General features: G+C 34.5%; 1 protein-coding gene across 1 annotated transcript in view; it reads left to right on the forward strand.

The window, feature by feature from the left end:
- Nucleotides 1–12,964, forward strand: part of LOC148839769 (PC3-like endoprotease variant B) — a 341,720-nt gene that overhangs the window by 319,397 nt on the left and 9,359 nt on the right. Inside the window, exons 16-18 of the mRNA XM_088938784.1 lie at nucleotides 791–976; nucleotides 6,279–6,402; nucleotides 8,014–8,174. Coding sequence (XP_088794910.1) covers nucleotides 791–976; nucleotides 6,279–6,402; nucleotides 8,014–8,174 — 471 coding nt within the window. The remainder of the gene's footprint in view (nucleotides 1–790; nucleotides 977–6,278; nucleotides 6,403–8,013; nucleotides 8,175–12,964) is intronic.

The following is a 12,964-nucleotide window of genomic DNA, read 5'->3' on the forward strand; positions in this document are numbered from 1 at the left end:
AATGAAAAGATTCAGTTCTCTTAATCTGTCAGTATAGGAAATTATTCTAAGCCTGGTTGCTCTTTACTTGATTGATACCATAGCAGCATAATATTTTTTGTGTCATAGTAGTAGTTTTTTGTAGCATAACCAAAATTATACATAATATAATATTATGCATATTATACATAATATAATATACCAAAATACATAATATTCTTACTAATATGTTAGTGAACTTTAACAGAACATCCATTGATTTAAATTCTACTTTTAGCTATATACACTGACATTCTGTTTGCATCTTTAGGTGGTGTTCTCAAGCTTAGTGTTTGCTTCTTCAAATTTGATGTTTCACACATTTTATCCATGGTTTAATTTTTTGCTTGACTTGTGTGTAATATCCTGCACTTGTCTTCATTAAACATCATCTGTCTCGTGCTCGTTGAGTCTTGATTCTGCCTAAATCTTTTTGACCGTAACTTCCTTTAAGGTATCAGACAGATATTGCACAGTTCATATTATAAAAAATTCAGTGTATGATCATTTACTTTATTTGTGACAGCTTCAAGTAAATGTATCAGTGCCACCTCCTTTATGTCAATGGCAAGGCAGAGTTTGGGGAAACAAATCGCTGTAAAATAGTACAAACAACTATTCGTTGACACAACTCTACAACTAAAGTTATAGGCTAATGTCCAGAGGGCAAACAGTAGTTGAATTACCTATAAACTCATTTCTTTCAATGCTTCTGGGAAACAAAATCTATTTTCCTTTATTGAATGACTGCTTCTATCTAATCTCCTCCTAGTCTGTTGTTAGCATTACCAGCGTCTGCAGAGGTGACCTCAGCATTGACCTGATCTCTCCCTTCGGAACAAAGTCGCGGCTTCTTGGGACGCGACACAATGACATGTCTGGTGCAGGCCTGAAGAACTGGACCCTGATGTCTGTCCATTCCTGGGGGGAGGACCCCCGGGGAATCTGGAAGCTTAAGGTAGCCAATTATATGGGTAGTATTTATCAAATTACTCATTAACTGCTGTCTTTGCATGTGAAAACTGTTCTTTTGCAGCTGTAACAAGAGGTAATGAGTTCAGATGATAAGTCAAAAGGTTTAGAAGACTGATTGTTTTGATTCTCATGAGAAGTCCTGCAAATGGAAGAAGGAATTCTCTCCCTCAAAAGGCCTTTTACAACCAGAACAATTTTCAGGCTGTGCGGTCTAATTTAGATGTTGTTTTGAAAATCAGTGGTGAGCTCTGGATGTTACTGCACTCTTCTGTCTGTGGTACAGACTTGTAGCAAAGTAGACAATGGACCCACATCTAGTTATCAGAGCCAAGGTACTGAGGTGGATCAACACTACCGAAATAATTTTGTGAGCTTTTAGACTAATATAAAGCAATGTCATACAACTCTGTTTGCCAGTCAAAACTCAAACATTCAGTCAAGCTATGCAGGCATGTATTTAAAGAAACAACTTTAGAGATAAGCATTCTGAACTGTTGTAAATAATCTCTTTTGTTATGCTTTATCTGAGATCAAATCACATACACTGTACACGCATAGGCAAGACCATTGGACACGAATCAGAATACACTCATTTGTACCAAAACCAGCAGAAGTGACTGCTGGCACACTTCCTACTGTGTTTTAGGCGGCATGACTAGATATTTAATATAGCTGAGATAATGGTTCTGGAAGGTGGTCCATGAAAACAAATGTAGAGAATTCCAAAGTAAGGCTTCAGAATTATTTCAGACTCTTGCTCATAGCAATTAGACAGACTGTCTCTGCTGTGTGGTTTTTCAGATCAAGGAATGAAATATCGCATGAACTTGGCGCTTCTTAGCAGATCTTAATGAAGGGCAGAGTCTACTTTGTGGCAGAGTTATCAAAATCTTATACCTCAAAAACTTGTTAACTTAAACTTTCTTTTGATTTAAAGACACAAAAAACTAAAAACTAAAATAAGAATGCATCTCAAAAGGAGAGGGCAACGCCACTTCAGCAAAATATTTTATTATTAAATCTCAGATTTTTAATAATCATAATCACTCAAAAGAAAGATGTCGGTGTGACCATAAACTTTTTAGCATATATTATGATCTTGAGCCACTGGGACCAATACCTTTTCTAAATCCTGGTCTCTAAAGCTCTAATTTTTTTTCCAGATGTGGTTTAGAACTGTTTAGATCATGGCCCAGTAGATCAATGTTCAGGATTTTTTCAGATATTTGCCCAAAAAAATGTAGCCACATTTACCATAGACGAATTACAGTACCTCTATAATCTTATAGATTTATCCAAATTAAGCAAAGCATTAATAAAGGGAGTTTCATGCCTTCATAATTCTGTAAATGAATTTTCTGTAGTTGTGTTTATGAAAGTGAAAAAATCTATTGCTCTGTTCTGCCCAGAACACATTCATACAAAAAAATTAATTGCATAATACCTTTAGCTTTAAGTTTCATAAATAATATATTGCTGTAGGTATCAGTTGAATACCTTTGAGGTAGATCTTCATAGATTTAATTTAAGAGAAGTGCCTTATTTCTTTCATAGTATACCAAAAATATAAATATGTCTGCAATTTCTATAGCTGTTTTCTACTTTATATTCACTAGCCATTGGAACCAGTTTCTAGTTTAATGTAGAGATAAAGAATTAAATAAAAGTGTCTTTTTCAAAACCTAATTCTAATACAGTAATTCTTAGTCCTAAGAAAATAATTTAATGTCCATTTTCAAGATTTCTACTAACAAAGTATCATAATATATATGTATAAATAAAACAAACTTAAAGATAGAAATAGTCGGTTGTGACCGTGCTTACAGAGGTATTTGTGGTTGTCCTAAGGGATACAACAATTTCTGTCACAGGCGTCACTTCAGAACAGTAGGCGGTTTGAGATATAAGAGATGGGTAAGATAAAAGGAAGGTCTCCTAAGATATGCTGTACCCTTTGTGGGTAATTAAAAATGGTCTTTTCAGCAAGAGGAGTGACTTAACTCTCCGCAGTTGTTGATGCTGACAGGAGAAAGAGATTAATTAAGACACATGAAAAGGAGTAAAAATAAATGTATTTGCTTGTCACAATCAGGAGTTCTGTAAAATTTGTAAAGGGTATATATTTTACACTTAAAGTAAAATCTTTTGTTTTCATGCTTGAGAACAAAACAACATCAGACAACCTCAACATTGTTTGAGAAATCAAGCCTAGTTTATTTTTAACAGTTTTATTGTACTGGACTGTAGCTATTAGCATAGGAAAGACAGCAGTCAGAAGGGGGCTGGTAATGTTGAGACAACTTTTTTCAAATGGATTTTAGCTTATACTGTATTTTATCAGACCGGAATATAAGATTTGAATTGAAAAGCAATACATTTTATTTAACATTTTTCCTATTAGTTTTACATGGTCGGCAGATACAGTATGTACTGAGAGGCATTAGAAACACAATAAATAGTTGTACTATTGGGTCCAATACCAATGTGTTTTGCCTTTCAGTATGTTTTTCTTTTTATTATAAACTTTGGTGATTAATAACACATTATTGAGAGCAGTAAGTGAAGGACTTAATGCCTAAGCTATAAAATGATTGTTCATTGTTTTAGGGGCTACTAGAAATGATGTGCTTTCTGATGTTTTTCAGTAACTAAAAGTAAGAAATGTTACTAAGAAGTAAAGTAAGCATTAAACAGATGCACAATGCATGAACAACAGGGAGGTGGGACTGTTGGCTTTTATTTAAATTTAATCCAATATAAGCTACTTTGCACAGTTAATATTGCTTGCTATACTAAAAACCATGAGGATTCACTAAGATCATAACTACTTTAGCTGTGATGGGCAGAACCCAGTGTTTAATAAACACTATTCCTGTTTGCTCCTATAACTCAGTCTTGTGGTTAAGTAGAAAGAAGACTGATAAGTTAGCCCTGCCTCTCAACTTTAAATTCAAAGAGAGCAGCATACTTTCAACAGCATCACCTGAGAGTGACACCTGGCCCACTAATGTCATAGAAGTGAAGTATGCAAGGGGTAAATTATGCACAGTGCGTTTTTGCCATGTATGGTTTAGCACACTGTCGTTCAGTTCCAGTATTGGCTGTAGATTTGTGCTTTCTGATGTGTGGAGATAACTGGGAGCAGAGTGATCATGCTTCACCATGACTTTTGCACACATGATAGCAATTCTCCTAGTTCCCACCTTTTCTTCATTGAACTAGAAAAATAGCTACTGTATGCCTTTGCATGCCAATGTCAGAGCATGACTCTTCTGACTTGGTTGAAAGAATGGCAAGTTTTTCAAGACAAAATCAACAAAAAAGGCTTGCTTGGGTGTCATCAGTGACAAGATAAGGCCACTGACATACCTTCCCTCTGATTTCTTTCTTTGTGCTACAAATTGCATCTGACCAGGCCTGTCTGTTTTTAGGTATTGCTATCTGCCTGCAGGTGGGAACTCTCAAAGTGGCAATTATCTGACACACAGCTCTGCTCCAGACTGTTTCGAAGTGCAGTACCTCTATCTCACACTTCAGTACCCTGCCAAGTCTTCAAGTCTGAATGTTCTGGACTGTGTTGGCCGAACAGGTTTTGCTTCAGTTTTCCATGAGCAGTTTCTTTGAGGAAATGGAGGTCACAATTAAACAAGAAAAGATCAGATAGCCCCTCAGAACATGCTGTACAACTTTCAAAGCTTGTTTCCTTGTTGAATCAATGTTGTATCTACTGGCTGTAGTATCCTAATACCAGAAGAGCAGCTTTAGAACACATGTTTTATTTTTTTTCTCCTTCAAACCTTGTAGGCTGTGTTTGTGAGCAAGATGGTTATTTCAAGGGGAATTTACTCTGTAGAACAGGAAACATTGAAGCCATGCAAGTCCTTAATGTTTAATGTTCACACAAGGCCTTTATGTTTAATGATTGATGTGGTAGTGAAGAGACGCCATGCTGCTCCTACAGAGCTGGTCCTTAAGGTGCATAGCTTTTTTGATCTGTTCTTCTGTTTTTGATCTCTGGAAGTTTCTTGATTTTTCTCGAAATTCTTGGCATGTGAACTACAAGTTCTTTTTTCTGATCCCTTTGCTTACTGTGTTATATGCCTTGTGTCCAGAAATTGATCTTCTATGACTCTAAAGGTGTTTAACAGAGATACATAACTATATCCTGGATGCAGGTCACAAAAATGCAATATCTGACTTCAAAATTGAATTTTCAGCTAACACATTGAATATAATTATGTGTTAGAAACAGACCTAAAGAAGAGTATATTTGCCTCAGATTGTTTCCATTACCTGCTAACTTTAATGTACAACAATTCTGACCATCCAAATATTGTCATGGAAACATTTTTCTTGTGTTTTCTGTTATGTTTTTTGCAACACGAAATACATTGCGTGTAAAATGTACAAGTGTGTATACAAGAGTCTATAAATGCCTGACATTCACTTTTGCTATAAAGCCCGCAGTGGAAATTCATTGGAAATACCTGGAATGGAAGAACACAAGGTTATACAGCTGCACAACACAAATACTGTTTCTCACACTCAATCGTCTGCCATTCTAGTCCCTGTAGGATTGTGTCACAAAGGTGTGGTTCAACTATTAGCCTACAATAGGCCGCAATAGACTATAATTTCTCTTGATGGAGATATCCAGATCATGACCACATACACAGCCATACACTTTCATTGCCCATGCCTGTCAGATTCTAACAAGCACGCTTATGTTGGTGTGCTATCACTGATAGGCCATAGTCCGGTAGGCACAATTTATATTGTCAACCAATATCCAATGTAGTTTTCAAAAAAGTTGTCAACTGCCAAAAGAGCTTCCTATATTTTAAACAGGATGGCATCACTCAAATTCAAAATAAATCCTCAAATTTGAAATGTCATATACCTGAAAACCACTTGACGTCACCAAAATCTTAACTTCGAAATAAACTCAATGATGTTCACCATTGAACATTAGATATGTGGTGAATTCTGACAAATTCTGCTGAATAATGCAATATGTTTTATTTCACTTTTGTGTGTACACTATTTGGTCTCCAAAGAGCTGTACTGTTTTTCTTCACAACTGACAATTCAGCTTTTTTGTCATGTAGTCTTTAGCACTTCTATAATATGCTTGCCACTTAAAAATGTAGACCTATATTCAAAGCATGATCAACTTTATTTTGTGATAAGCACTGTAATTATAAGACATTATATGGATATTAAATATGTATATGTGCTTAGGTCTTTGTTCAAATGATGGTCATGCTATAATTTGTGTCCTTCAGGTGACTGACAACAAAGATACAGTTATCAGGTGTTTTCGGAGTGAGTTTGAACTGGCAGCTGGAGCTGTTCTGAGCATTAAAATGATATTTTATGGAACCTTTGATCCTAAAAAGGAGCTCAGAGGTATGTTACCAGAATATCTAAATTTGTACATTTACTGTAAGTATTTACTATGTTTCTTTTTATAATTATTTATACTTTACATCTTTTATTATATGCCTGCTGAACAGTTAAAGATAAAGGTAAAAAATAAATATTTTTGATATCATACAGTATATAACATCAAAAATACTTTAGTCCCCTGTGCTTCTAGTTTGCCATCTTGACTGTATTTATTAAATGCGTATTGTTATGTGTATTATTCGGAAATCTAGGTGTCTTTTATATCCAGTAGATTGGAAGGAAACTTTCTGTTTCAGGTTTTATCTATACAAGTTCTTATCTTTCCTTGTTTTCAAGTCTCACAAATTATTCCCCCATGGTACCTTTAATGTTGTTTCTTGATTTCCACAATGGATCTCGGTGTTTTTTCCGATTTAGAATAAACAGTTCAGAGCAATGCGATTCAAGCACTGCTTCCATCAGGTGGCTGTGCAAAGGTTCACATAGTCTCAGCTAGAGACCTGAGTGAAATAGCCCTAGGTGTAAAAACACCATTGGGCACCACCAGAAAGCCATAGCTTGACTCAGCAGGGAGTCTGAACTATCCTTCCAGAGACTGGTCAGCTCAGGAGGAAGCTGAGGCTTCTTGGCAATCGAGCAATAATCTTTCAGGTCTGAGTCCAGCTTACTGTGGTTTTTTTTTCCTGTATATACCCTTCATAATTTTTTAAAAAGAGAGAAATTAGAAAATACATATGTTTTCATGTTTAAAGGTTAGGAAATATAATTTTGCACATTATCATTTTACTAATGTTGTAGCAAATTGTTTCAAGATTGTAAAGATTAAAAAACATCAGAAAAGCTCAAGTATTGCTCACAAGGTAAACCAGACAAACAGCAAAACCATGAAATCATTTCTTTATCTTGATTGCACTTAGCAGTGAAAATTAAAATTCACAGATAATGTCACAATTAATTTGTTTATATTAGTCCTTTATTTTTACTTTAAGTAACTATCCTTAGTATTTAATAAGCCGTGTATTTATTTACCTGTGTAAAGTGGTTTATATAAATAAAGAGATGATGAAATCAAACATAGTCACGATAGCAAATACAAGAACTCTCATTAAAACTGAGCACAATTCTTCACTGAAGAAATATTACCAATCTGTTAAGATCAACTTTTCTTTTAACAACTTGTTGATTCAAAATTTGATTTTAAAATTAAAGTGTACTACTTATTCAAAAATGTAAGGAATTTCCATTCCATAGTATCATTACATTAATATACTGTATTACTATTTACCTTGTATTTTTCAGTTTTTGATTAAAAAAATGCTCCTGTCACACAAAATCAAGCACAGGAAACCACAGCTGGGGTGTTTATTGAATAAATAATGGAACACAAGTACATTTTAAAATTGTTGTTCAAATCTGGAACCTTCATTTTGTGCAATGCTGAAATATTTGGGTTTTTTTTACGTGCATGTTATGAATTATCTAGAAATCCAAATTACAAAAGTAAATGTTAAATATAGATCTATGGGTACTGACAAGACGTTTGTACAGTACTTTGTTTTGTACAGTGAGAATTGGTAAACTTCAGTCTGCATCTATTCTATTTTTCCTTAGATAATGACCACCAAAAGCTGGTTTCCATGGGAGAGACATATCAATTCAACATGGACAGCAAAAGTGATTATTCTCAGCAAGATATAATTGAAGAACAGTTTGAAATCGAGAACCTGAAAAGGGTTAACGCTAATAATATACCAGTACTGCACATGAGAAAGGTAAGACCCCAATGATATCAAGTGTTTTAAAACATCATTAAACTGTTCCTTTTTCCATGCAATACCAATACATTTGCATTATCGAATCTGGACATTTAAAAATGTAAACGCTAATGTTTTGTACATTTAAAATGATAAGAATATGCAAAACAGACAATTACACCCAATCATAGTAATAGTGGATCTAATAGACATACAAATAGCACAATGGTCATACGTGGACTAGGAGACACAAGTGGGAACTTAACAGGAAGTGAATACGTGATGGAGAACTGGAGGCATTTCTTCACACAAATAGTGATGGTAATCTGGTCACCTAATTTTGAAGTGAATACCTTGGGTTCTTCCAGGTGCCCTGGTTTCCTCCCACACTGCAAAGACATGCTGGTAGGCTGATTGGCTTCTGGGAAAATTGGCCCTGGTGTGAGTGTGTGCGTCTGTGTGTGTCCTGTGATGGACTGGCGTCATTAACAAGGTGTATCATGGCCGGGATAGGCTCTGGCTCAGCCAACAGCCCTGTAAAATTAAAGAGGTTAGATAATGGATGGGTGGTAATATGTTCGTCATCCCATGTTGAGATGTCAGAGAGCTTATATATTACTTCTTAACTCAAGACATATCTCTACTAGAACAAATTGCAGAATAGATGTCAAAATTTCAGTATACCTTCAGTATAACAGCATCCTGTGAACGTACAGTATGTGATAGGTATTTTAGTCAACCAAATCTAGTACAAAATACTGAAGTTCGCAAAGATATTTTTGTAGCACATTGTTTAGGTGAGAACACATATTCATATAAATATATAGGAACAAGTAGTAGGTTTATTCCATGCTGAAAAAAAGAAGAAAGAAAACACAACGTTTTGGCCGTGGAGCCTTCCTCAGGTATGAAGAAGCAAAAGTGATTGACACGCCTGACACGCCTGACACACCTGAAGAAGGCTCCACGGCCGAAACGTTGTGTTCTCTTTCTTCTTTTTTTCAGCATGGAATAAACCTATTACTCGTTCCTTCACAGCCTACGCATGCTGACGCAGCTACCCACCTGAACTTCATATATATATAGTATGATTAATCTGTGAAATAAAAAGGAATCTTGAACATTTAACATGTACATAATTATTTCTCTGGACTTTTACATTCTGTACATACTGAAATATAAAAGGGAGGGGACTTAGGAATTTTCTGTAAGTAACCACCATTAGCCAGAACCTGTCTGCACAGCTACATCTCATACTTCACAAGCAGCTATTGTTCAGTTTCATTCCTTGCTTGTATCAACTTATTCCAATGAAGACGTGGTGCCGCTAGAGGATATTGAGTATTCAGTTCGTGTTAAGTGGGTTTGAAAACTCTTTTGCTCTTAGTAGAAGGAAGTTCTTTATTTTACAGTATTAGCATAAATAAAGCAGATGCTATTCGGGTACTAGAAGATAAATAAGTCACTAGGGCCTATTGGTATCTTGCCAATTGGAAATGAGATGTTATTCACAAGTCATTGATGCAATTCATCCAACAGTCGCTCAAAACATTGGTAGTATGCAGGGATTGGAGCATTGCTTATGCAGTGCCCTCCATAAGAAGGGTGACAAAATTGAACCAAATAATTATAGACCAATAAGTCTGACTTCTATTACATATAAAGTAACAGAATCAATTACACAAATTAAATTAGAGGATACCCTATCTGGTTATAATATACCAGAAAATAGTCAACATGGATTTAGAAAATGAAGGTCTTGCCTAAAAACTCTTGTTAAGAGTTGGTTAACAAAATATGACAAAAAATGTAATGTAATGTATTCAAGAAGAGAATATAGTATGGTGTATTCCGATTTCCAGAAGACTTCTGCTAAAGTTGCCAGATAAAAGATTACAAATTACAGGTAAAAAATTCAGGAAAATGTGTGTAAATGGTACTGGATAATGAGAAATAAAGATTATTGATAAGAAATAGATGTTAAAATAGGAGGATTAACTAACACTGTAGAAGCAACAGCTGAAATTCAAAAGAATGAGATAAACTTTGGTCAAACACCTGGCAAATGAAGTTTAATTAAGTACAGGGTTTGCATACAGGTAGTAAAAAAATAAACTAAAAATATAAAATGGAAAACACTGAGCTGGAAGAGGCTTCTTGTGAAAACAACGCTGGTGTTTAAGTTGACATCTTACATCTTTCTGACAATGTGGGAAGGCAAAACAGTCTAGTGTGGAATTCAATCAGGGTTTTGTTACGATTGTAAATAGTAATGCCTGTTTAGAATAATGTGCACAATTTTGGTCACCATGTTATAGAAAGCTATTGGTGCTTTGGAATCAGACTGGGATAGATGTATTTGGGAGCTTAAAGAAATACCCTAAACTAATAGCTTGAAGGAACTGGACCTTTTTAGTCTTGAACAGAGAAGAATATTAGTACTCAAAATTCGCAAAGACATTGACATATTCAACCCAGCAGATGTCTTCAGAATGAACAGTGAAATATCACCCAGAGGACACAAGCGGAAGACAAACGGCCAGATTATTAGGTTCTTATCTCAGATTCCAGTTATAATTGGAGATCTTAGATCTTTGATCTAATGCCTTGGTCTGAATCATGTACCTTACATTTGTTAGATCTTGAAGAATATTTGTGAACTGTATGACCACTTACTCTTTAACAAGTACGCTGATCAATGTGGGAAAAAGATACACATGTGCTGTATGTGAAAGGTCTTTGAGTTTTTTTTTTCAATTTTAGTCTACAGTACATTTACTGTCAAATGTACTGGATAATTTAGTATGAATGTTCCCACTGCTACAAACAATCTACTGACACTCGACATTTGTTTTATTTCTGTTTAAATTTTATTATTTGAAAATAAAAAAAGACATTATACAAAAGTTACAATAAATAATAAGCATATGGACCTGGTCATGGTCCATTTAATGCCTGCAAAGCTAATTTGAGACATCAATAGTTAAACCCTCTTACTACATACCCATGTAGCCAAGTCAATTAATTAAAATCCAAGCTGTTTATTAGGACATGAACATCATTATACATGTATTGATTATTGATTTTGATTTGCAAAGCTAAGTAGCTTTGAAATATAGTACAATCATTGAAAGCTCTTAATAGAACAATCCAGTTGAATCACAGATGACATAGACCACCAAACTGAATGATACTATTGATTGCATATTATACAGCATTAGTTAATACATTGATGAATGGCATTTTACATGTTATTGGTTATATATATATATATGTATCTGATAATCAATAATGACATATTATGGTACTTTTATAGATCATATGCTTTCTTGTGATCTTAGGATACATGACAAATATTGAAAAAAAGAATTAAGTAATGAAAAAATTAAAAAATAGGCAAGTGTTGTACTTAAGCTTTTTGAGCCAAACATATAGGAGTTAAAAGCCTATAACAGTTATAAGATAAATTGTATCATAGAAAAATGCTAGGATATGTCCCTCTTTCACAATAGCTATGATAATGTCAAAGATGAGGTGAACTGTTAGCGAAGAGTTATGAACTTCAAGAGTCACTGAACAGAAAGGTACCAAAAGCCTAAGTACCATTTTCCATCCAGTGTTCCTTAGATTACTTTAACAAATGAGTTGAAAATCATGGTTTCTTAACATAAACAGAGAAAACAGCTATAGTTTATTACTCTTCCTTGCTCATCTTCATTATTCATTGCGAGTTGTATTACCAGTGAAACACACACACTGTCTGTACATCATTTGGGATGTCTGATCTTTAATGTTTGTCCCAGAGGCATCACTAATGGATTGGAATGGCATCCAGAAGAAATAAATTGAAGAAAAGAAGGAATCAATGGTTAACTCATGACCAAACATGCCTTTTAACCTATGCCAGACTTACCTTTTCCTTTTTTCCTTGAGCATTATTTGATTGTTAAACATTGTTATGCAAAATTGCAAGGATTTAGACTACAAATGAAGTCCTTTAAGTCATACATAATGAAGAAATACATACATACTGAGAGAATGGATTTGCGCTATACTGGAAACAACACCTACACATTTAGTTTTGGAAAACAAAGGAAGAAGTGAATACATAATGCAAATTGCATATTATAACTGAATATTCTGGTCTGAAAACGAAATGTTTCCTACATATTATATTGATGTGATAAAAAGTCATTAAAACCCTTCAGAAAGCACCACAATGCCTCAAGACCTGTCTTAGTATGCACAGTGGATACTGTTGTAATGCTATAAACATGCAGTTAACACAATGGCTACTACTGTTTCTTCAAGAACAGTAAGATAGATATTATCACAAAATGATCGCAGTAGGGCAGAAACCCTTGCTTCATCCTATTTGTTTAGTTTGCTTTACTCAGCACATGTTTCTGAGGAGCTAAGGTGAGTTTTATTTCACATTTGGCAGTTATTGCCCGTAATTATGTCATTTATAGGCCTTGATGTGGTTGTGGCCTGACAACCAATGGCATTGTAGCACGTCAATATAATATATTAGGTAACATTTCATGTTTACACAAAAGCTAACAAACTGTAAAGCCATATTTTCATTATACTGTTTGTCCACGTTCTTCACTATTTCCATAATTATGTACAGTGTATAAAGAAACCGTAAAAGTAAAACATTTTTCAGTACATTCTATAGTTTGGAAAATTGTGTATTTGAAGTAGATATGTATAGTATGCTGTGAACATTACTTTGGAGTAGTATTATATAGTATGATAATAGTATAATAAATATTTGTTTGTATTTGTGTTTGGTACATCATAAC

This window comes from Atractosteus spatula, chromosome 2 (assembly GCF_055471065.1).
Source record: "Atractosteus spatula isolate fAtrSpa1 chromosome 2, fAtrSpa1.hap1, whole genome shotgun sequence".
NCBI classification, from domain to species: Eukaryota; Metazoa; Chordata; class Actinopteri; order Semionotiformes; family Lepisosteidae; genus Atractosteus; species Atractosteus spatula.